This window comes from Corticium candelabrum, chromosome 17 (assembly GCF_963422355.1).
Source record: "Corticium candelabrum chromosome 17, ooCorCand1.1, whole genome shotgun sequence".
Classification (NCBI taxonomy): domain Eukaryota; kingdom Metazoa; phylum Porifera; class Homoscleromorpha; order Homosclerophorida; family Plakinidae; genus Corticium; species Corticium candelabrum.
Window position 1 is genome coordinate 2184949 of NC_085101.1, and position 26676 is coordinate 2211624.

At 42.4% G+C, this 26676-nt stretch overlaps 1 protein-coding gene across 1 annotated transcript; it reads right to left on the reverse strand.

The window, feature by feature from the left end:
• Nucleotides 1–2036: 2036 nt before the first annotated feature.
• LOC134193535 (uncharacterized) lies at nucleotides 2037–26676 on the reverse strand. Its single transcript, XM_062662362.1, has 5 exons — nucleotides 26291–26676; nucleotides 19856–19927; nucleotides 15155–15220; nucleotides 8203–8310; nucleotides 2037–7303 (listed from the first exon to the last, which is right to left on the reverse strand). The coding sequence occupies exons 1-5, from the start codon at nucleotides 26610–26612 to the stop codon at nucleotides 2289–2291; spliced, it is 5583 nt and encodes a 1860-aa protein (XP_062518346.1). The 5' UTR covers nucleotides 26613–26676; the 3' UTR covers nucleotides 2037–2288.

Sequence of the window (26676 nt, forward strand, 5' to 3'; positions counted from 1 at the left end):
GCAGTTTGGTCACGGAACCTTCAAGCTAAACCAGACATACTTTCTCTATATCATCACGGGTGGAAACGTGTTGATGGCAAATTGTCAATGCAATGGATGACGCAAATAGTTATCTAACTCGTCCGTGCCATCTGCGAATACAACAAGCTTCGGTACCTTACAATTCGTCCCTCGGGCACCGCTCCCGCATATTCTAACGGCATGCGCGCTTGCGTCTAGTTCAAATCGCTTCATCTTAATCTCGAGTCTTCGCCGTGATTCTTCTCTACGCTCTACCTTTCAGGCCAAGCTTATCGCTGGCGTCAATAAGACGATCTATTGGACCACGCCACGGCTACGATTCCCTGGAATGACCCAGCAGTCTCTTCCATTCCTCCTTAATTTGCTGGTCACTCTTCTTGCTAGTATTCGCTCTCCCGGACAGGTCCCCAAATGTGGCGAGTTTCCCGAGAAAGAACGCAGCACTTTACGAGAGAGGACGCGTAGGCAGCTCAACGGCTAACCGTGCCGTATACTGTAAACGCAATCTTAACCAATTCCCACTCGCTACCGCTACCCAGTCAAATATAACTTAATTAGAATCAATACCGCTTCTTATACTACCCTAGCTCAGTCCAACACAATGCTGGTCCAATGACCAATCATAATCACCTACGTATATGTCACAGGTCTCTACGTCACAGTGAGGCACACAAGAACTAACGCCTATTAGTTTGACAATTGCCGGGTCACTTCGAAGACGTTGCTGACTTTGCGGGGAACAAATATTTCAAAAATGGCGGCTTCTAGGCTGGCGTAGACGGGTAAACGAATGTAAAATTTTTAAAGACGCCACGGATATAAATGCCTTCCTTTTTGGACGTTGTTCGTAAGAAGAGACACAGTCCTCGTCTATCATCTCACGTCAGGAACTAGTAGTTTAAATTCGGTGGAGAACCGATGCGCCGTACCAAAATTACTTGCGCGTAAATGTAGGTGGGTTCGACCGGCAGTAAATAGTGTGGTCGCTAGAGAAGTCCGGATATATCTGGAAGACGACGGCAATCTCTATTTCGTCCCGTATTTGATGGATTAACCATTTACGAGCTAAATGTAATGGCGCTGCGACCGTTTTTCTTGAACATCTTTTTGTACATATTAACACACACAAACATCACACACACGCACACACACAAGCACACACACACACACACACACACACACACACACACACACACACACACACAGCCATACTTTATTATATAGATTAGCACTTGTTGCTATAGTCACTTGATGATTATTTCACATTAATGGCTGTGGTGGTTGCGCTGCTGCGCCTTTTTGCAATTCATTAGGAATGGACGCAGCTGAAACGAACAACTCTTCTGACGTTCTACAAAGTATATCTTTGAAACGTTACCGTTTATGTATATATTTAATGTGATTATGTAATCTTTACGTTTAGAATTAGCTTAAGAGTAAATCCCATAATAGTCTAGAAGAAGAGTGAAAAAATATATAGACTTTACATGAGATATTTGTGAGCTCCCCTTAAATAGTCACGGGAAATCATCATTACCAGTGGTATCTAGAATTTTGCTTGCGTGCTTAGTTTTGTGACAGTAGGCATTACGGTTTGGTTGTTATTAGTATTAGGCACATATACTTGCGCAAATCTTATATTTCTAGCATGAACTTAGTAACCACTGTATAAATACACCCATATATATATATATATATATATATATATATATATATATATATATATATATATATATATATATATATATATGTTTGTCATTTTCATCAGCAACTCTCTACTAGACTGTGGTGTAGCAACGCTAAAATGATACTAGCTAGATGTAGTTTAGATGGTACTGCTAGTCCCCTATGGGACCTATAATATAATATATGTGTATATATATATATATATATATATATATATATATATATATATGATTCTATATTCGAAAAAAAAAAAAAATATATATATATATATATATATCAAACAAGTGTAAATTAGCAATATTCGCGATTTCACGTTTAGGTTGGACATGTAATAATAATAGTGTTTAAAATTATCCGTAAAAAACATTATTTGTTACAAATTTGTATAAATGCTAACAATAAGCGACACATTGCTAAAATGTCTTTGTTTCAACCACCTTTGACAACACTGCAAGCAATATAACATATTCAAAGGCAACAATGACAACAATCTAGCAAATTTTAAGAAATAATTATCAAGTGTTATTACCATTGCAACAGTAAATGTTAATAGGTTAACTATGAGCACAAAAAGAAAACGTTCATTGTTTCAAAGAATTCTCCTGCTCGTAGAGTTCAATCCATTCCTGAGGAGTTGTGTCTTTCATGTCATAACGTTGGATTAACCTTTTGCGGCAGTTCACCCAAGCTCTTCTTAACCTCGACTCTAGAGCAACTCCAAGGGAATGTTTTGATAAAGGAATGTCCCATTGCGGCCAGTGGTGTTTAATATGTTTATCAAAAGTCCTCATTTCTTCATCAGGATCGTCCTTGCGTCTCCATTTAATTTTTCTTACAGCGGCAGAAGTGCAGCAATCGAGTACAGGTGCGTGGCCATCAGTGATTCTACTTCCGTGAAATGCTGGCAACAGATGAATGCGGCATTGATGCTTTTGATTTAGTTGTAAATGTATCTCATCTCGGTCACATTTTGAGTTGCAGAGGGGGCAAACTTCTTGACATCCTCTTACCTTTCTCCAAAGTTCACGATTAACTTTCATCAAATCACGTTTAAATAGTTCTACTACCATTTCGTCAACTTTTCCTGTTTTTACTTTGTTTTCAATGCTCGCTACTACAGCATTAGCAAACTGCTTAAGATCAGCGATTTCGAAGTCTTTTGGAATTTGACTCAACAGGTCTAGCTCACATGCAAGACCTAGTGAAGGAAGATTAAACTTCTGGCGTTCATCAGTTTGCTTAGGAAAAACTTTGCTGGCATAGTGTAGAAAGCCCAGTGTCGTAAAGTGTTTTTTCTCTTTCTCAGACCATTTAGAAATCAGAGACTTTAGTCTTTTTAGTTTGGATGAAATGTACTCGTTCATATTTGCCAGGTCTTCAGAAATGATTCCTTGCTCCAGTTTGCCAAAACGTTTATTAAACAATTTTTCTAAGAACTTGTTTGCATCTATACAATATTCTACGACTGCTTCCCAATCTTCCTCTTCAAAGCTAGACTCGAACGCTTTCACCGCTGCTGCGCGAGCGTTTGGCATTTGACTTTTGATACTTTGCTCTGCTTTAAGGGAATAGTTTAAGGTTTCGTTTCTGGCCCAATCGATCAAACAACTATAAATGCTACCTGCTACCGACCAAGCTTTAGCGATATCACTCTGTTGTCCATGAAGTCTTGCCATTGCTCTCTGAGATATTTGTTCCTTGCGATCTTGTAACTCTCTCATTTTCTCTTCTACTTCATCTCTTTCTTTGCTGTTCAGTTTTTCCAGTGCTTCATACTTGAGCTCGTCATAAACAGCATTTGCAAATAAAGTATATTGAAGATTTACATCAAACTTGGATTCTAATTCGCGACCGATAGAAGCAATAGCCTTGTTAGTTCGTTTCATTAACGATCCTAATATTGGCCCTTCCAGGTCTTCCGATTGTTGCAAAATGTCATTGCGCAACTTTCGAAACATGGCATAAACTTCCCCTTTAAGGTATCTGGCAGCTTCTAGTTTCTTTTCCGCTTTGTACGCTTCGTAAGGCAAATTTGCAGGAATTGCATGGGTCACTTTGTGCTTCACTCTCCATCCGCTTGAGTGTTTTACGTAAACCACGTAATGTTGCAGCGGTTGTGACGTCAACAATGCTTCTTGGGAGGGGACGTGATTGACATCTATCTTTAGTACACGAAATATGTTATCTGAAAACGCACTTCTGTCAATTTGATGCTTGAACCGATTGAAAACGACAGTCTCTTGAATGTCAGGCGGAGTTAAGCTTTCTTCAAGCTTTTGTTTCGCTCCTTTGAAATGATCGTCCCAGATACGATCAAACTGCGTTTGTAGCTCGGCAGTTGACATTGCTTCTATACTACCTCCTTCTTCCAAGAATCTGTCCATATCCTTCATAAGAGACTTCTCAATCTCGTCTGTTCTGGCGTTGTCTTTAACTCTCTCTACCCAGCGATGCCATGCTCGCAAAATTCCCGATCGGACTTCGTTTATGCATGAATCTAATCTTATTTCAAACTCATCCTTCCATTGAAGTCCGTAAGGACGCTTCTTAAAAGCTTCGGCAAACAGTTGAATTGCTTTCTCTTTGGTGTTCTCTGTGACGCAGTCCAAGTCTGCGCAAAATCTGTCCAAAAACAATAGCTCTCGATTATCTAAACTATGTCCTTGAGACTGTATAAAAAACGAACGTAAAATAGTTTCGCATTGTGCTCTGTAGCCGTTACCCGACTCCAAAACGTCATTGGTGATTTTGTGAAACGTATTGACGATTTCTTTTCGTTGCTCTATTTGCTGCAAACTTTCGAAATGAACAAAATTGCCTCCAAAAGACATGATATTGTTCCAAACTGATCTAGCATGTACTAACCATTCTTCTAGAGACAACAGATCACCTGCATGATCATCTGGCCGTTCCAATCTTGTGCGATAAGCATTAAATATCTTTTGCCTTAGTGCAAATACCTCGTTCGAGAAAAGCACTGTGGGAAGCTTTACTTCCTGTCCACAATAAATTTCGTTGGCAAATGCGGGTGGTAGTAAAAATAGAGAATCAGCATCAAGCTTCAGCAAGCTGTTTACATCAAAATTCATTTTTCCAGCGTTTTCATCTAGGCTTTGGCGCATGCTTGCCAACTGACGATGAAGCGCTTCATAGTCACGTTCCACGTGATCCCTAAGTGCAAAGAGAACATCAGGTCTCCATCTAGTGACCTCTAAATAATGCATAGCGTACAAAGCAACTTCCAGCAGTTCTTGCAGTTGCCTAGACAAATCTCCTTTGTGATTAATGATCACTATGTGAGAGCATGCCATTGCCATGAGAGTTACTTGATTGTCAAAGTCACGTCCCCCCGATTCTACAGACATCAATCCTTCGGAATCGAGAACTAAAAGATCTAAATCTTTTGTTTGCATGTAAGAAACGTACAAGCCTTTAGTACAGCTACCTGCTCGGGTAGCAAATCCACATCCAAATAGATAATTAAGGAGTGTTGATTTAGCAGAACTTTGAGCTCCTATGACTGAAATAACAAACAGCTGACGTGTACTTTCTACCTGGATCGATCTGAGAACTTCTGACATAAATTCACTAGGCATATGTAAAGGATTTCCTCGCAATAGCTGAATTGGATAACCTCTCATAACGCATTGCGTGTACGCAGTACACAACTGAGACTGAGACAGGCCACATTCCTTTTTCAAAAGAGTCACAGATCGGCCAAGTTCGTTTTGCGTTGATACTTCACATAGACAAATTAGTTCGCTCCAGAAGTGATCAATTGATATATCATAGGAATTAAGACGTCGAGAATTCTTTTGAATAAGATTCTTAATAAATGCAACGTTATCGTCGACAAGCTCTTTTGCTTCGTTATTAGTTGCTGTCTTGCGTGAAGCAGCTTTTTTTTCATAATCACTCTGTAGTTCACGTCGCTCTTGAATGAGAGGTTCGCATTTTGGCTTCTTCCAAGCCTCCAGTTGTCTGGCAAACTCCTGTATACCTTCAGTCCCGTTAACTGAGATAATCGTAGCAAATTGTTTAACAATTTTTGAGGTACTGCAATGATTCTTCTTTCTCTTCAACGCTACCGATTCTGCCTCTAGTTTAGCAATGGCTTTATGATCACACGAAACTTGTCGAGCATGCTTTCGCATACTTTCTTCTAAAGCAACAATACGTTGAACAGTCGTCGAGGCAGGAAAAAGACACTCCGTGACGTTTTCGGAGTTTTCAAATTGCTGGTCCAAGAACAAGTGAATAATTTTTCCTAAACTTAGGACAGCCTCCTTATGATTGGTCGGTATGGACACTTGCATGTCGTCGATTGCTTCAGCTATGAAACATATACCAGAAAAGGACATTGCATGAGTTATGTGTTTTATGGAAGGCATAGCATTATGAACACTTGTTGAAATTTGTTGCAAAGTTGTCATCAACTCGTTTTTTAAGTCGTCAAACAAAGCATCTGCTTCGACTTCGTTTGCTTCCTTCAAATTCAAAATTTTATAGAAATGAGCTGTTATCTTAGAATCAGAGAATAGGCTAGAAACGTTAGACTTTGCATTGACAATCAAACTCTCCTCTTCGTCTGTATAGTCGCGCCAAAAAAGAGCCAGGTGAGATGGCCTTTCCCAAACCTTTAAGCAAGAGCTTAAAATGCAAGAAAGTTCAGTGTTTGGCTTGCCTTCAGGACTGAAGTCTTTTGAAGTAACATGCAAAATAGTACAAACGGCTGCTTGTGACAAAATGCCCAAAACAAGATTGAAGCCGAAGCTGTTGCTGTTATAGTCATGTGCATCGGCTACTATAAAGGTTATTGTCCTTTCTTCAAATGACAATTTTGCATCAAAGACCATGTCAATAGACAGTTTGTGACACGGACCGCCTGGACTAGATTCTAAGGACAGAGCATTTGATTGTTCACTAAAACCAAACAGGTTGACCAAAAGATTCGTCTTTCCTTTACGAATAGCAGATGTAGTTCCGTAAGAAACCAAAAGTGGGTCAACGGGACGACAAAGAAGTTCGTCATATCCACTTGCAGCAAGCTGAAATCCAATGTTTCCGTTTTTCAGAACCTTTCTATAAAGAAACGGGACAGGACGGTTGAGTTTAGCGCACAAATTTATCAACCGACTGTGACTGTGAGATGGTGTTACCTCTAGCAGTGCTATAAACAAGTCTTTGTGCTTGTAACTAAAATAATCTGAAGGCAATTCTTTTCTTACTTGCGACTTCCTGCTGTTTCCTTTCAACTCTTTCAAACTGCAAACAGCATCTAAACTCTGCTGTCGTTTCAAGAGATCAACCAAATACGGTTTTATAACTAAAGCCAGACCATTTCCAGATGCCTGACTTTGTTTGTAGCAATCTAGCAAGATATCAGCATTGAAAGCATCGGTTTCTACAATCAAAAGGCTTTCGTCTGTTTCTCTTTTCTCCTGCTTTCCAATCATTAAGTCGCAAAATGCAATAAATTTCTTGTCACCTGGTTGAATTAAGTGTCCAGAAATATTCGGTGATACTTTGGTTTGGTTCTTGCTTTCTGCTGTCACTGACATTGAAGACAATTCCAAGACTGAGGGCGGTTCGGACACTAAAAATTGCGGGAAAACAGGTTATAATTATTTATACTTGTCTAAAGAAAATTGGGTAATCCGAGGTAATTCTGTACTCGGGGTAATTCGGTACAGTTTGATTTCAAAGGCTGATCACGGCTCTGAACCAATCACTATTTTAGTAAATAAGCGCTCGTTGAATAAATGGAAAAAATAAAGGCTAGTTATCGTTTGTAGAATCTAGATAGAGGTCCCTGAAATAAGGTAACACATCTGTGACCTGCCTGGTTTCTAACTTTCAAGAACAAATTCAATTCTGCAAATCTGTTTGTAGCCGTAGTATTTCGCCTTCAGTGCGACGATATGTCTGCCGTAAACTCGCTCGAATGATAAAACTTGCTAGTAAAGAGCCATCCATGCAATGCTGCGATAACCTGTTCCTACCTGCTGCACTTGTGCTCCGCTCAAACACGACAATGTTGTAATTTCGAGTTCAGATAAATATAAAATATGTGACAATAAAGTAGGTTTGGCTTCCAGGTTGTCCACATCTCAGTTACCATGTATTTCTACGTTGTGTTGACTAAACGCTAATTTCGCATGTCACAAAGACTCTCAGACTCGATTGGTAAGTGTTATTGCATGTTTAAAAGGGTTAGACATACCAAACCTTTGAGAAAAGCGAGCATTAGTAAGTGTACGGAATTCTCTCACCCGCAAAAATCTGACCTTCCCTCACATTATATCCTGTTTCTAATAGAGGTGAGCAAGGACACGACCACGAGATTTCTAGTATGTAGTGCAGTGACCAATACTAAAGGGAGATACAATAAAAGTTCGAACCGCGTGTTGTCTATAGGATACGGGTCAACAATAGCAAATGTGTACGGAATTACCTCGGATTACCGAAATGCATGGCAATGTGCAGCAAATTTACTTTCGCTGTCGCTATCTTGCTCTGCAATGGTAGATGCTAGAAGACTGTTCCCAGTATCAGATAAAGAAAACGGCAGCAAGTGTTCTGCATTTCTGTCTTCAAGGTTTTCTAAATAAAAAATATTAGTCAACATTATTACTACGAGTGTCTCATGCACACGTGAATTTATGTGTGCATCGGTGACTAGCTTTGTTGCAAATGTGAAATTGTTGTCCTGTTAAATTAATCCAATCACAGACAAACATGGCTGTTCGATTGTACATTTATTAAAAGCACACACGCCCGCACCCACACACACTGACACACACACACACACACACACACACACACACACACACACACACACACACACACACACACACACACACACACACAAATCATATAGTTCTTCTATATCTGTGGAAAACATATGTTTGTATATTCATACTCAGACCTCCACGGATAGACTATTACGAACAAACATTAACGTCCCAACATGAAAGCTTAGCTAATTCAACTGGTATTCTATACAACATTATTTTTGCTTTCAAAATTTACGCCGATTCTAGTTACTAGCATACAAAATTATAAAATGTTTGCCACAAATACATTGCAATTAGTGCACTGACATAGTAAGAATCAATAGCATTTAATTTCTCAAATATTTCTGGTAAAAACATATTTATCTCAGTGGCTCAAAGCAACACCTGCACATTCAAGATTTACAAAGTGACAATTGCTATTTAATTATTTCTAGTAACCTACAAAAAATGCTTCCAGGCAGCAACGAGAACTAGTTCTGGGCGTTGTCAAACTAGAGAGATTTACGCCTATAACAGCACTTGGAGTAAAGGAAGCAGCTGTGTAACTACTGGATAAAAGGAACTTGGATGTTATGACTCAAAAGAGCAAATACCCACTTGTAAAATGTGTTGCACATAGCCTGTGTGTGTGTGTGTGTGTGTGTGTGTGTGTGTGTGTGTGATGTTATGACTCAAAAGAGCAAATACCCACTTGTAAAATGTGTTGCACATAGCCTGTGTGTGTGTGTGTGTGTGTGTGTGTGTGTGTGTGTGTGCGTGTGTGTGTGTGTGTGGGTGTGTGGGTGTGTGTGTTTGTGTGTGTGGTGTGTGTGCGAGTGCGTACATTGTACCTTGCTAGACTCCGGAAAATTGCGTAGCACTCACTATACTTCTAGGGTAATAAACAAGAACCCAGTCATCTGTCTGGAAAGGTAACCATAACAAAAAGACCACACCTCCTAATCTATTGGCCATTTTGTCATTGTGTGGGGGTAGTACTAAAGCTCAATTTGTTAGAGAGTCATCCAAACCAGCGTAGACATCTGGGACTTTGCATGCAAGCTCATTTCTCAGTGATGGCGAGAATCAGCATTATTTCCTTGGGCAATAACCTTACACACAATCTTCTCTCTTGATTCAGGAGTATAGATGAGACCTAGTCTTTAACTGGGGGAGTAAGCGACCATCGCTTGTGGCATGACTTGAACCACTGGGGTTTATGTGAGACCTCGAATGCTTACACCAATGTTGACTTCACAAGCCGGTGGTCCTGTGAGTACCTGGCAGAGCCCTAAAAATATGCTATCATACACGCATAATCCATTTGCGATACATCGACCGTTATTTTGGTGTGTTTGCTTAGGCATACTAGTTCTATGGTGTGGGTCGTTTGTTATTCCAGTTGTTTTGCAACCAGTACCCACGTCGGCCATTGTCTGTAGTTATTCGAGCTGTGTAGCATCGTGAGTCTGCACGACGGCTATGGGGTTCCTTGCGATTACTTGGAAGTCTTTGTGAAACGTGTGCGTCGGTAGCACATCGATGGACGGCTCTTGGCCACAGATCTAATAGGTACAGTGGTCGCTTTTGAAATACTTCGCGGTATGTTTCCAAGAATTGGTAGACAATCTTAGTTGCCCATACTACACAAATTCCAGGTATCCTATTGAGGAACCAAACATATCCCGATTCCTATCTTTGGCGTGTTTCTTGGGCAAACTAAGGCCAGGATGTGGCATCTCTACTGTTTAATTAAGGGAAAGAGTTGATGGTTTATTAAGATGTTTTAAAGTGAGACACACATACGCGTATAATTTCTCGGACTTCTCTCGGTATTCCGCTTGATCGTATATTTAGATTTGGTAGGACCTCCAATTGGAGACGTTGTTTCTTTTAATTTTCATCTCTTCTGGGCATGTAATGTGCAGGTCCTATGTTTTTTACTTATATTTTTTGGAGGCCAACGCATCCTCGATTTCTTAGAGATTTATCTCTCGCACCTTGTTCGATAGAGACAAAGGTGGGTCTGTCAATTAAAGTGGGAAGCAAGGCAAATATAGATTTCTCTTTGCAAGCAATAATCGCTTTTCTGCTGCGCCTTTTCTAAGATATTTTCTGTGCTTACGGTAGTAAAGCATTAGTGTCGACAGCATGTCGATGGCTTTGGGTCGGTTTCTTGTACGCAGCTAAGATGGTCTTGATGTTGGCTTCTTTTGCATAGCATCGCATAGGGTCCATCTCAACCTCGGTGATGTCCATCGATAGCACGTCCTACTGAAAGCTAGAACTGCAGCAAAATGCAAAGTCGGCCAAAGACAATTACGCAACGCGTTCCCATGCTTTGTCGTTCTTTAATATATTAGTGGTGTCTGATTTGCGAATTCCTGCCACCTTGTCGGTTGTTGTGTGGTCGTACCATGCGCCAAATATGTTGCCCAACGGTCGACTAGACAGGACCAGGTATCGATCCAATTTATAAGCTAGATTTTTCTATGTTGTTTGAGAGTTTGCACAACGAAGGCCCTGAGTGATCTTGCAGCTAAAGGCGTGAGAGCCTGTGCTACGACATCCTAGAATACTAGAAATACTAAACAGCTTGCTATCGCACATGCTTTAAAAGAGACATCAATACGTGTACATCTTCGTTCTTTTACGTCGGGGTAGATGACCGTTGTGCATAGATTGGGAATGGTACAGTCGAAGTTCTCCCACGATATGCAACCAAACTTTTCTTGAATCTCTCCAGCTTCAAATTGGAAAACAAACTTGTTGCGCAACTCTTGTCTGGGTCTTATATTCGTCGGGCGAGCTGTGTACGTCCACACGTGTTCCCCAAATTACCGGTTTTGGCCAGGATTGTTGGGGTTCCGTTGTCCATGGCCCTATAGAGTTCGCATCGCTCGCCGAACTCGTGAAATTTCCATAGTTATTCTACCAGAGACTTGCGATCGAGCATCCCAGAATATTCATGGGTGTAGTCAATACTGTGCAGCCCGTAAGCAATGACGAGCACACTCCGTTCTATCTGGTTCAACGTTTTATGGAGTAGGCTGAACTGATCAAACATTAATTAAGCGGAATAAGATGCAATCTCAAATGTGTCTATTTCCAATAAGGATCACGACCATCTGCGTGCTATTCCTAAATACAAAAGGCTTATTTTAAAGCAAGCCGTCTCCAAAGTTGAAACCAAGATCTTTTGCTTTCCAAACATTGCAAAGAAATACATTTCTTTCTTTCTAGAACAGCAGCAGTTAGTTGCCATCTTCTATTTGCTTACCATATTGCGACAGATTCGTCACATCCTACATTCTCACAGCCATAAACGTTGTGAAAAATGAGGATAGACAATATATCTCTCTTATTTGTCTAAGGAATAGAATTTGTTGTTTACGACTACACAAACGACTGGAACCTATCGAAGAATAGACACTACTACTCAAAGCAGTCTTTCACAACAAAGGCATTACAATGCAGACAGCATCTCCAGCTTAAGTTTTTGTGTATAGCGGTCCCTCACATAAAAAAAAATATTTCAAACCCCGGCTGCGCAGAGGTGTCACCTTTCACCAACTTAAGGTCTTTGAGAACGAAGTGTTGGATGAAAAACAATGTGTGATTATTGCGACCAGTATGTTTGCACAAATTTCTTTTAATGTCTGATGTCTTTCCATCCTTTAAGAAGACATGTATCAAAAACTGACAACTATACAAATCTGACGGTTTGCATTTGTCGTGCAATGCCATGCTGAAACATTTGAACATTGACTCATTGCCTTGACTCGTTCATATGTTCCTGCCCGAAACCACAGCTGCCTGGTCAAAAAAGTGTGGCCGTAACGCAAGAGTTGAGACCCCAGGACGCTGCGCATGCGCCAGTTGCTTCTGTTTCTGTGTCAGGAAACGGTAGTTTTATGCCCGAATTCTGGCCCCCGGTCTTTCACGTTGGATAAGCAACAGAGACGCGATAGAGAGGGGGAGGGAAAAGCAAAATTGTGTTGGCTCTCACAGAGGCTATCAGCGAAATGACATCATTGCGGCGGCAGGGCTACGCATATACACTTCTTTTTTATGCGCGCGCTACGTTGCGGTGTGGATTCAACTCTGCCTAACTGCGGTAAACCGCATTTGACTCCTTACTTTCACTCGTTGAGATGATTCTGCACGACGCCACACTTGCCTGGTCGGAAAGTGTGGCCGTGAAGCGAGGGTCGCGACGCTGGACCTCTTCGCGTGCGCCACTTGCTTCTGGTACCGTGTTCCAAGAGAACGGGTACGTTTACTCTTGGATCCCGGCCCAAACAAGGTTATTTCTTTGAGCAAACCTTTGGACTAGCTACGGTACTCTGACTTGAGACTGTACTCTAAGTCTGCCGTTTACAAACATTTGGGTGACTGTCCCACGGGACAGAAAGAAGCTAGAAAAGAAAAGCGAGTCCTCAGAAAGCATGGACGGAAAAGAGTAGAGTGTCCAGCGAGCGATCGGATGCTGTCTGCACAAAGATCTTACATCCTTACGCCAGGCTGCTTGCATTCTCTACATTAGATGTCTTCTAAGTATACAGCGGTAATGACATAAACTAGGAGCTAATTATTTCGACTAGGGTAAAAGATGCCTAGCTGGCAACTATATGTAAGCCTCCAACTCTTAATTTTTTACCTTCCCATTTCTTTGATGCCAGAGTCGTCTATGCCACGGGCTTTGGCAGTAGTGGCGGTCCGATTTTGAAGCTGTGGCCAGTAAACCCTGAGCAATCTATTCCTGCTAACGCCAACGCAAGCTACACCTGTTGCACCAGTTCACCAGTTTGACGCGGGATAGAGGACAGCCGTCGTTGAAGATGAACAGCTGCTCCAAACGAGTGCCCCTAACAGCCATGTATGGCAAGGGAAATATAACCGGGCAAATGTTATTTGGCGGTTCTTCCAAGGTAGACATCAGCACTGCAGGGAGGGGTCTTTATTTGATTGCTCGAAGTGCAGAAGCACAAGTCTTTGGTTCTCGTTAGAGTCGGTCGTAATATCCTGAGATGTGACGTGAGATGCAGCGTCGAAGCCCGACAATAATGACACGGTAAAATCGCCAGCCCTCAGAAAACCGATCAAACTCATGCAGCAGGTTCTCCAGAGCATCACCGTATCGTAGCTAACAAGCTGCTGAGACCAGACGGCCTTGATCGCGCGCACCGCCATCAGTGTGATGGAAAGGCGTTGACGAATGTGGCCCTTACCCTGTGTGCGGCGCACTCCACGCAGAACATATGTTAGTTGGAGAAGAGCAGACGCAAATTGGTCTTTATGTCCATATTGACAATGCAGGTGACGTATGGCAGAAACTTAACATTTGATGCTCTTGTACGTAAGCCTCTGTTTCTTAAGAGCCTTGATGAAAAAGGTCAGAGTATGTTTGGCCGTTAGCAACGGAAGAATTGAGAGTTTTAGGCAGAATCGGCGGTACCGAGATTGACTGGTAGCGTACGACTTCAGAGTAGCCAAAGCTAAGCTTTCGAAAAAACTCGGCTAGCTTTCAACTCCAGATGGGTGAGCTCCAGTAGATTTTCGACGCTTGCAAGAGCGCTATCAATTGCATCGAGACTTGATTCGTGGCTGAACGTAGCTTTTGGAAAAAAACCAGGCCGTTAGTAGATTGTTACGAGACAGTGCATCCGCGGCGTGATTAGATTTTCCCGGGATATGTATGGCTTGCCAAATAAATAAAAAATGGGCTGCAACAAACGTGAGAAGCATCAGCAGATGCATCAATAGCTTGTCGTGACAGAAGTATTTATGCAAGTCGGACACAACAGTGGTATTGTCTCACCAAAACTGAATGCACTCGCCGTGCCATAGACGACCCCAAGCAAAGCTTGCGAGAAGAACCGGTATGAAGTCCTTTGCTGCGATAGTGCAGTCACGCCAAACTACAAACCATTGCAATTGCAGTCAGTGCTCGCGCCGTAAAACCCCACAACCCCATAAACTAGAAGCTTCCGAATCTATTTGCAGCGTTGGGGGCTGCGAGACAAGAGTACGCAGAGAGCATGTTCCATTGCATCTGACCAGGAAGGTATCCCACCGCAGTAGATCTGCTCGCGCGTCTGAATTCAGCCAAACCCAGTATTGTAGGCGCTTGACGCGGCATGATACGTCAATAAGGCGGCAAAGGAAACATTTGCCGACCTTGAATACCGACGCATCGTGCTGCAGAATTCCAACCAACAACAGCAGGTCTCTCTTGGTGCAAAAGCAACGACCAAGCCAATCACTAACCATTTGACCGGTTCGTTGTAGTTTTGCTTGCGGCAGACATATCGTACCTGCATCCAAATTTAGCTGAAGGCTCAGGAACTTAAGGCAAGATGACGGCCCCTTCAGCTATTTGCAGCTACTGGAACCTCAAGGCAGGTACACTTGCAAAGCGCTGTAGCCAATTTCTTGGCGAACTCGCTGGAGTTTGATGCTCCGAAAAAAGAGAATTTTTAGGTAGTAAATACCGGAAGTGATCCTTTTGCGATACTCGATCCAGAGAAGAGCGTCTGCCACGGGCAAAAATATTTTAAGAGCCGAGAGAAGACCGAAGAAGAGAGCAGAATCAAGGTAGACCACGCCCATCCAGCGCACGCCTAACAAGTGGCGGTTATCTGGATGCACCGGTATTTGGCGGTAAGTACTCTCTATGTCGAGATTAGCCATCAGCGCTCCAGGACCCGGCTGAAAAAGACGCCGCGTTTCCTCATCTACACAAACATAGAAAAGAAAGCATAGGTCCATAACGATGCTTTCGTTGACGCTGGCGAGACAAGGTGAAGAGAGATCAACGATAAGGCGCCAGTGCCCGTGGTGTGGTTCTTAGGTACCAAACCAATCAGTCTTACCGGAACTGTTGACACGCCAAGATCCACTTGACCGAACACATGCGATGCTGCAACCTCAGCTCCGATGTAGCTGTCGACGAACTATAAGTTTGCAGTAGCCGACTGCATGTTTCGCTTTGCTGATATGAACTTGGCAAAGCCTTAGGAGAGGCCTATCCTGAAACCATCTCTTAGAGCATCAAGTATGTAGTTAGCAAAGGACTGTCAGGCGTGAGACGCGAGCTCCGGACGCCATGCCACCACATCTAGTGGTGAGACGCGAGCTCCGGACGCCATGCCACCACATCTAGTGGTGAGACAGAGGACAGGCGAGTCTGTCCGCGGTACACGACCAGAAGGACGACAGCTGTTGATGACCAAAAGGTCAAACAGGTATCGGTACTTACTGCCACCCAGGTTGCAATTATGGGCTAACGAGTGAGGCATATCTGTGAGCGTAGAGTGACATATACATACATATATATATATTCGACATTCTAACTACCGCAGCGTCAAGAACCAGCCGAAAACAACTTGGACTGTACGACTAAGTGACGCGGTAAAACATGTGACACATTTCTATTTTCTACAGAACAGCAGGAATGATTGAAAGCAAAACCCTCCAAATGACAGAACGCACATGTGATAGTACGCTACCCTCATAAACAAATTCCTCTACCGCGCTGGGGGCCTGGCTGACCTACTCCTGCCGAGATCCTCTCCCCATTGAGGTTGCATCCTTCTCACTGCCCGAGCACTTCTGGCTTTTGGGAGCGGATGAGCTTGAAGACGGTTTCAGGCACTTTGGCAGCTTGTGAGAGCGTCGAAATCGCAGACACTCATAACGGTACGTGCAGTCCGGGAACCCGCTGTACGAGGCAAAATTGTAGTTACAGCAGACAGTTTTTTGATCGGCAGAACCTCTTATAGACCGATTTTGATGTGCGCATCCAGTACCTCGACCGCTGGTCAACTTGCAAATGTGAGCAGCTGCTGTGGAAAGAAGCTGCAGCAGAGATGGCTCTGGCTTCAAAGCACACGATGAGGCAGGGTGGTCGGGTTCTAGGCATTGTGGGCAGCGTAAGGAGCGTGCCTGGTCTATGGCCAAAAGAGTTGACGCATATAGCTAGGAGTGAAACTAACTCCACGAGAACGAGTGATTGGCCGCCGCTAAGTGAGGGGACCTTGCATCATAGAAAAGTCCACAAGTCCCGCTGCGGCACTGCACCTCGTGCAGGGCAAGCCGCAAGTATACATGAGATCGAGCGCTCTGCCCGAGTGGCACTGCAGAAAAACGCCTGCGGACACAGCAAAACACTGTACCCAGGCCGGTATGCCGATTATATGACGGAGACGACGACGGCTGGGCGCTTTACCTTGCCCCGCTTGTGAACTTTCTATACGCCTAAGTATTTCCAAGTTGTCAGGTAAGAGTTTGGCTAAGCCCACGTACTCCAGTGCTAGATCTGGCCAACGACGCGAGCTGCAACGAGTATCGTGCCTTTACAAACGATACATGACTCAACAGCAAACAAATCTGACGCATGAGGGCCGCAAGGTGAGTCCAAAGTCTTGCCCGGGCTGAAGAGGTTGACTTCTTACAGCGCTGCCGCAGCAGGCAAGACGCCCAAAGTTTGATCTAAAATATCGACAATGGCTCGGCGTCAATACGTGAGCACTCTGGTGCTCTGTTCCTTACGCAGACGCACATTAGCTTATCAGCGCGGCCACACACAAATGCCATTGACATAAAGCAAGACAGGAAGCTGGCAAAGCTGAGTAAAAGCCGGTTTTGAGGGAAAGCGCTTAAGTGACAGCTGCATGCAAAACTGCCACAGTCATCGGCATAAGGCGTAATTAATGTGTAAGAGACTGCAGAGAGCTAACAAGGCAACACGCCAGTCGACAACACCAGTATTACCAGATGCACTTACCGATATAAGTAACATGTATAAATTGCCCAGACGACAGTGCCAAGGACCAGGTAGACGAGTGCGTGGACAAAGCGATGTGGACTTCCGGACCGACATGCAGGGGACACGACATGCAAGTGGCGTGCAAATATGACCAGTATCGTACCTTGGCTACTTGCTAATGCGCATGTTAACTAGCTAATCCGTTGAAGTTCAGGATTGACAGACGAAAGAAGTGACGCTATTTTGCCGTCCTAAAATCGTTACTGACTGCTTTCAGCTTACCTAGCAAAGAGCTAATACAGGAGATATCGCCTGATAACGGACTGTAACAAGCGCTTCTCAGAAAAACCCATTCGGACTACACAAGAAGTAACGACTGAGAAACGGCATGCCAAAGACACTTGGCAGGTTCCAAGTGCCCACGTCAGGCGCCAGCATCCAGCAAACAGCATTCGGAAACCAAGTGGCAGACGCCACAAGGCCGGCCAGACTGTCACGCTCTGCAGCACAGGTACCGCTAGGTGCCGCTATGCGGCGTCGCAATTAACGCTCCAGCGCCGAAGGTGACAGCAAATGGGAGATCTCGTTTAGCCACCCAACAACAATAAAGACCACAACGAAAGCAAACAAAAATCATGACCAAACGAGAGCACTCGCCGAGAGCCCATAAAATCATAGCCAATTATCTGGCGTCGTTGCGCATGATGAAAAGAGAAGAAATTAAGAATTGTGAAGATACGGCTAGCGGAAAATTAATCTAGGGGAACGAAAATCATCGCTACCTGCGAATGCGTGTGTGTTTTAACTTGCTTGCTTCTCCGTAGCACAATCCGAATGACGCTGAAGACAGTTGCCAACTCGGCTCGAACTGCTTTCCTGGCCGTCCCAGCCATAAGCGACTTGAGCTCACTGAGGGCGATGGTGACTGTCGTGTATACTCGGACATGAAAGAGAAAGAAGAATGGCAAAATTGCATTGGCTGTCGCAGAGGCTATGAGCGCAATGACGCTGTTGCGGAGGCATGGCTACGCAAATAAACTTCCATTAATGCGCGCGCTACGTTCTGGGGTAGAGTCAACTCTGTCTAACGACGCTAAACCGCATTTCGACTCCTTTTGGTGACTGATGTACGCTAGTTTGCACAACTCTTTCTATCCTTTAGGTTGCCCTATGTCCAAGACCAAGGACATTCATTAATGCATACACCCACGCTTACACGGAAGAATGGGCGCCATGCTGGCGCATATAATGTGCTAGTGGTTTGCGATCTTAATTATGACAATTTCGAAACATTTGGCTCAAATATTAGACCTTTTCTTGTGTTCTCGCGTCTATAAAGGTGCGAACCACAGCATTTGTGGTTGACATAAGCTCCTCAGTTGTGCCCTATCTTTAGATCTAATCGCAACCATTCTCTGTCGATGTCGGGGTTGCAGCTCGCATAAAAATGGTAAAATCTAGAATACTATATCGCGACGCTAAGAGAATAGGCTTTACCATTGAGACACAGTCCCTCGTTCTTTTTGCAACTTCCACTCACGTCTCATGCAGCTATGGCTAGACTTATCATAGTTGCAACCTCATTCGTGGAACAGAAGCACGATATGTTCGGGGCCAATGAGTCAGACAGACAATAGGACCTGGTTAATGGTTGCGGCTTCCTCATTTGTAAATAGGCGCAGCTCTTTCGCGACCTTACCTTCATGCAAAACAAGGGCTTCGTTCAGATTGATCAGATATCATCTTCACGTGCATCTCAACAGACTCTCTACTAGTATTTAACAATAAAGCTAAAGATTACCCCATCTATCCCGTAAAGAGTATTTGTGGCTGCTATATGAAATTTATATTAATAATAATTACCAGAAGACTTAAGAAGAAAAGAGTATTAGCTTTGTGGAACTTGCCACAAAGTCTTGACACTAAGTTTTTAGGCCACGATGTTTTAGTTTCAATATGTAACTATTAGTGCCAAATTTAAAATTTTAGCTATTGTGGCCTGCAAGGAAGTTTTCAATATCCAGAATAAACGTTCAAATGATAGGAATGACACAAGAATCAAGACATAATAATATTGTCTTTGCGACAAAATCTATATTCTTGATAACGAGCATACCAATAACCCGGCAAGCTGACAGAAACACATATGTACCTTCACCTCGCCTTAAAAAATTGACTTAGTCGTCATGAGAATAGCAGTCATTATTTCGCTTTTGATTGCACAACTCAACACCAATCTGATACCTAAGACCTGAAACAGCAACTGCATCTCCGGTCAATACGCGAATGGTAATTAATAAACTATTTTTTGCTAAATAATGAGAAGAGAACACGATTTCCCTATGTAAAACAACAATTTTTGTAATACCTGTTAGTTTTTTGCTATTAGAAACACTTGATGAAGTATTTCGTAGTTGCAAGAGTTGCTTCAAATTATTGTAATACAAAATTGAATTGAGACCATACATCGCACATGAATATGAGCTCAAGTAAATATAGAATTATTACTTCTGCATATGTAGTATAAATTTGAAAATCATTTTGCATCATGACAAACTACTTAATCGATAAATATATAGTTGAATACATCTATATGCAATACCTGCTTCGCTGCTTCTTCTAGGATGTTGAGGTAACTCTAATCCGACTTCTACATCAGCAATTTTGATACCTCCTGCAAAACACAGATAAAGTTAAACAAAGTTTGAAACGGTTACTTGAAAAGACTCAAACGTTTACGTGAGAGATAATAATACAGGCACTGATATAATTATTAGATTTAAATGGAAGAAAACGCATATTATTGACTTGGTTGCTCGAGAGCGTGCTAGCAAATTATTAGCCGAGTTGTAGCCGATGCTAATTAGTGAGGGAAAGCAAGAGGCCACGCAAGTCAATAAGATTCCACAATCCTGTCCCATATGTAATAAAACTAATATGTATAGTAAGCTGTGGTAGGTTAGAAAGACAGTGATGGTAAGCACATAACAGGGCACATGTTTTAGTATAAATAGCAACGATGTATTATTGCCATTATTTATAATTTTTGCTTATAGCAGCTGTCTATGCGGGCAATAAAAGACGGTAGAAATGGTACAATATGCGTGACAAAATACTACAAGATGATAAAACCCACTTCAATATTAGATTTATAAAAGCTAAGCCACATGTTTAAGATCATTGTTACTATTATAACTTATGGTCGACATATCCATAGCCTTAGAAACCGAGCCGGAGACCCTGAAAGCACATGCCCCTCAAATTTGAAGTTGTTAAATGATTTTCTACGTGTTGACATTTAAGGATGACAGACGTAGAAACTGATAGCATTGACATGACATACAGTATTACTGTACTAAAAATGTTGTAGATGTTGGTTTCCTGTTTGTTGCTGTGGTAGAGCATGCATTTATATGACGCATTAATAATAAATTTGAATTAATATCCTTGTTGTAAATAGCCACGCTCTCAGGCAAAAATTTCATCTTTGTATTGCGAAATGACTGGATGTGTGGTAGTATCACTCTATTCACAAATCGCATGGCTAGGTTATGTTTGGACCAATGGTTTGGTGAATGCCATACATCAAAGCTTTCAGGCAGCTGAAAATTTGGATGAACTTGCTCTGTCTTGTCTTCATATAGAAAAGTTGCTGGTATTTGGCTTTTGTCACTTAAACCCTGAAGGAGTATTCTCTTAGTCCCTTTGAGTTCCAATGTCTAGTCAGATGTGGAAAGAAGATTGATTTCAGTCTGATGCCAGGTGAGGAAGAGTTCTTGGGGAATGTCATGCATGCCAAATTTGCCAACAATTGCTTCAAGGTAGGAATGTTTTCCTCCTCAACTCAGCAGGGGAAACTTTTGGTCGACATGAACTTCAGCGATTGCTGACAAATGCGCCTGTATTGGCATATTATAATCCGAATGCTGTCACCATCGTCTCCGCTAACGCTTCCTCGTACGGAATGGGGGCAGTGGTGCTTCAAGTGCAACCAGGCGAAAGGCGGGCTGCCATTTCTTATGCTTTCCAAGCTTTAACAAAAAGTGAAATGCGCTACGCCCAAATAGACAAGGAGGTATTGGCCATGACAAGGGGATACGAGCACTTTGGACAGTACTGTTAGGAATGACAGGACCTTTCATAGTAGAGACCGATCACAAACCTTTAGTGAGTATTATGAATGTGCAGGATGTCAGTCAGTGTTCTCCCAGGCTGCAAAGGCTAAAATTGCGGCTAGCACCCTTCTTTTCGTGTAGAATACGTTTCAGGAAAAACAATTCCGGTAGCTGATGCTCTGTCACGAGCCCCTATTGGCAGAGGCAACAATGATTTCGTAGACGACCTTGAATCTTACATCAAAACTGTGATGGTTGCAGTTTTCCGGTTTCTGACGTATCATTTGGGGAGCTTCGAGCTGCAACGCAGCAAGATCAGCAGTTGTCCGTGGTAGTCTCATACAGTATCTGCAGTCGTCTTGGCCAAAGGAGCGGCACAACGTTCGACAGGAATCTCGTTCTTTTTGGGATATTCGCCACACGCTTAGCTGTATTGATGGCATCCTTCTACGAGGGAAGAAATGTGGTTCCTGGCGCTCTTCTTCGAGCTATCACTGAACGAGCTCATGAAGGACACCTTGGAGTGGTTAAGAAGTCAAGAGCCAGCGGACACATGTGGTAGCCTGGAATGGCAAAAAGATTTAGAAGATGTTGTTCTCCGCTGTAACTCATGTGCTCGTTTTAGGCACCAACAACGTCGGGAACCATTGCAGTCTACTCCAATGCCTAAACGCCCCTTGCAACAAGTCGGCTCAGATTTATTCAAGCTGGACAGAAAACATTATATTCTGATAGTGGATTATTATTCTCGATTCCATGAACTGCGTCCTCTGTCGAATTTACGTGCCAGCAATGTCATCGCGGCGTGCCAGGAAATATTTGCGTGTTATGTTATACCGGAATTGTTCGTTAGCGATAATGGTCCTCAGTATGCCAACACCAAATTTTGGAAATTCGCAACTTAGTACGGATTAGAACATACAAAATCTTCACAGCAGTATCGTCAAGGTAACTGGTTGGCCGAGTGCACTGTTCAGACTATCAAGGGTCTGCCAAAAAAATATATGTACTCTGGCAGTGATTTTCAGCTGGCCTTAGTGGCGTATCGCACCACTCCTCACGAGACCACTGGAGTTTCACCAGCTCATCTGTTGATGGGGAGACGCCTACGCACAAGACTGCCAGCGTTGTCTTTAAAGGTTGGACCCGTTTTAGTGGCTGAGGGTCGTGTGAAGGAAATCGACACGGCGAACAAGCTCAAGCAGGCAAAGCGTTACAACCGACGCAATGGAGTTAAATCGTTGAATGCCTTAGAGCCAGGCGACTCGGTGTTAGTGTGGGATTTACAAACGCGCACGTGGCGGATTTCAGAAACATTGGTGAAGCGTCTAGGTGAACGATCATACTTGGTGCGCCTCAACAGTGGCCGACAGTATCTTCGGAATCGTTTCCAAATTCAAGTAAGACCTGGATGCGTAAATGAAATCAACGACAATGATGATTGCTGCTATCATGAGTGCTCAACCATTGGAGGTGAGGTCGAAGGATATCACGGAGATGCGGTAGTGGAAAGAGAAGCTTCACAAGGGCAGAAGTCGGGAAGGATAGTCAGGCTTCCGTTTTGGCATAAAGACTATGTTTTGGAGCAGAACTGACTTTTCTCTGTAAGAAAACGGAAGATGTAGGATACTTGGGATGACGTGGGTTGTTAGTCTTAGAAGGTATCACTAGATAGTTGTTAGAAAGTGTTATAGATACTTATCCGGGAGAGTAGAGATCAAAGTCATCAGAAAATAGAAAGAAATCACTATCGCTCGATCTTACAATAAAGATCTTTAATCAAGCGGAGTACATAATTTGATAAGGAGAGAAGAGTCCTAAGTAGTTTTGCGCATGCGCGTAGCATGTACATCAGTTGGGCTTTATGCATAAATTCTGTCTTTTTTGTGTTACCGAATGCTACGCTTAGCAAGTCATCAAAACCAAATTCACATTTCCAAAGCTTTACGAACAAATTTTAAAGAAATTTTGGTGGTTTATGCTATTTAGAAAGGTTTCACTAGCTGTATGGTCATTGTAAAAGTGAGCAACTATATATTCCAAACAAATGTGCTGGGCAATTAAAAGACAACGACATGTAATGACAATAAATGAAGGAAGATGTCAGTTTATAAAATAATCAATTGATTACATAGAATTACAAACCGTAAAAGAATGCCATGCACTTCAACAACCAAGGTTGAAGCACTATAATATTACGTAACTAAAATATTACAACAAACAATCCTTTCCAATCTTGTACTCCTCATGCGGCTCCATTGTTACCATGGTGATCCGTGACTTTGCTTGTCGTGCTTAATATTATATACAACTGAAGAATCCACAATTACGAATTTTTATAGGGCTAGCCCCTTTCTTGGTATGCAACTCCCCCGTGATCGTCGAAAACTAGTTTATATCTTCGAAGGCTGGCTAGATCTCAAGATTGGCAATGAGAGCTCCATGCTCGTAATGGATGTTTTGGGCTCTTTTTCAAGTGTACAGAGAAAGCCTGCATTTCGAAACAGAAAAACTGAAGATTTCAGTTCACTAGCTAGGTCCTGAGGCATTTGCTCAAAACACATTACCCTGGTAAATGTTTTTCCAAACACAAATAAAGTAAAACGTGATTCTTGATAGCTGGGCTTAAAGTTGTAAAATTATAGTATTCATTGTAGAGTTAATACAACAATGGGAAACGGCTATGTATTTTCTGCAGTTTTTACAATGTATTATCAATGGATGCAACTAAACACCTACATTTTTGTGTTCTTTTAATATGTTAACTTCCTCAAATGCCAAAGACTCTTTAGCTGGCTACAAAAAAACGTGACTCTTCGTTTCTACAAATGTCACGGAAGAGTGATAGCGCTCTATTTGCAGACAGCTCTGTACTGATAGTTCGTGTGCTCTATCGCTCCGTTTGAAGAATAGTAATGTCCATCACAAGTTCAACATGAGGCGCTGTCAGGTGAAATTGCTCCTGTAGTCGATGATTGTTATATGTATGGACTAGAAAGTAGGTTTTGTTTGGTTAGCAGTTCTGATTCACAAAGCAGATTTTTGATCTAGTTCAGTCCATCAGTTCCGCCACATACTCATTTTCAGTTCTAAAACTGCAAATTCACCGTGCCCTTTGTGTTTCCTGGAGCAGTTTCAACCATACTGAAATTGTTGATTCCTCATTTATCAAAAAGCAGCAATGTCTATTATTTGCAATAACACAATAATTAAAATTCCAGATGTTACGAGCAAAATATAGTCTCATTGTCAATCTCAACATATATCAAGAGTCTGCGTGTGCTGCTCAGCTTTGCAGAAATCTTTTAAAGTACACCAAACAGAGGTGGCAACTAAAAAATGTGTTGTATTCATCGACTGTTTCAGTTGCATATCGAAATAATCGTAAAGCACACGATGGAAGAATTTCCCGTTGTCGTGGTGATATTTCATAGCATTTCAGCTTACAACGAAGAAGCGCGTGCCTCGGGCATTCAAATTGTCCGAGATTTCGAACTTCCAGTCAGCTAAACATTCTCTATTCTAGTGAATCTAATTATTAGTTACCATGCCTACTGGAAGACATTTGTCATATATATATATATATATATATATATATATATATATATATATATATATATATATATATATATATCCATAGTTTACATGTAATATTTAGACACTACACATTACGCTCCATAAATCCTTTGGAGTATAAATCTGAAACTCGAACGTGGGCCCAGGCCAGTACTTCAACAGCAACAGCGTCTGTATACAGCTGGTGGCAATATGGCACGCATGACTCAGCAGAGGCCTATCCAGGATGGGCACTTTGTGCATGTGCCCCACCCCACCCGAGATTACATTGCCAAACGAAAACTTCGGAAATTTCTGCTGCCAGACATTCTATTCCAAGATAACTTCGAAGAGTGATCAGTACGACAAATCATGTGGTACAGCATATACGAGTAATGTAATCGTTGTCTAATTAATTAACACAACGAGAAGACTAAATTTAAGCTCTAAAAACGAGTCATATAAAGAGTCTATAAATTGCAATTTATATAATACGCGTGTACATTGAAAGTATCTAGACTACAAGTTTGCCCGTCGAGGCATAAGCACTTTTGGATACGCCCTCGAGTCTGATTGGTTTTGTACCAGCAGAGTGTATCGCACAAGCGGACAACCAACGTAAGTTAGTCGGTTTGTTCTCACCCACCCTCACCGAACCCCCATAAGTACGCGCCTGCTTAAACGGTAAGAAAAATGGTTTGGTTTTGCCAACCAGTTTTGGTAAACAAAACTCTGTGGGGTGGTAAAACGGGTGGAGACTGCATATCATTAAATATGCACATCTTCACAACTAACTGGTTAGCATCGTACTGACCTGCTTGTGAACATGCAGGCCGAATTGGTGTACTTGTCTTGGTATTTATTATGCGCGAAAAATGGCCAGTAGTCTGGAGAAATTCGCTGCATCATTCTCGCTTTAGGAGGTGAGTGTCAGATTACGTGTGGGAGATGCTGCTCTGATTCGACTAAAGTTGATGATAGCACGGCCAAGTGGCATAGACATATCCTATACTAGATGACAACGAATCTGTTGGTTCTTGTAGCTTGCTCGTAGCCAAACGGCCGACTATTAATGGCGTGCGGTAACACTAGGAGTGCCATAAAATTGGGGGCGTATACTCTGTTAGGTCAGGTTGGGACAAACTAAAAAATCTAAGCAAGACAATCATGTTGAGCTTTTATCTAGCGTGAACGTTAGACTCTGCGTCATCGTATTGCCAAATTTGACTTCGTAGCACACGAGAGCTAGAAAAACTGAATCATGCTTCCGTTCTAGAGGGGTAGAAAATATCGAGATTCAAGACAAGTGTACAACGACTAGCTCAAGCTCGTCTACAATATTACAGAAAACATAGCCAAATAATTACCTTGTTTACGTGACGACTGTGGGGATGAGTCCATTCCTGCACAAACCAGATTCATACGTTTGGCCAGCTCTGGTTGTCTGCTTGAAATTTCAGCTGTCAGTAACGATAGCTTATTAGAATCGTTACTAACTAAACGTTTCAGTTGATCAACTTGAAGCTTTCGCGTTTCCTCTCGATGACTGCCTTCAGCTTTGTTGCTCCTAATGAAAGGGAGCTCATTGACAAGGAACTCGTTTAAAATTTGGGAATCCAAATGCTCTGCCAAAACGGCCCACTGGCGTGTACTCAAAGACACAACAGAGCTTTCTTCTGACTCAGACATGATTAAGGTTCAACTAGACGGATCACGTGTGTAAATTTTAGAGGTATGCATAATATCATTGCAG

Coding starts and splice junctions, on each gene's coding strand:
- LOC134193535 (XM_062662362.1), bottom strand. CDS start 26,612: ATGTCTGAGTCAGAAGAAAGCTCTGTTGTGTCTTTGAGTACACGCCAG. Junction 19,928..26,290: donor ACAGTCGTCACGTAAACAAG/GTAATTATTTGG, acceptor TGTGTTTTGCAG/GAGGTATCAAAATTGCTGAT. Junction 7,304..8,202: donor GCAAGATAGCGACAGCGAAA/GTAAATTTGCTG, acceptor CGCAATTTTTAG/TGTCCGAACCGCCCTCAGTC.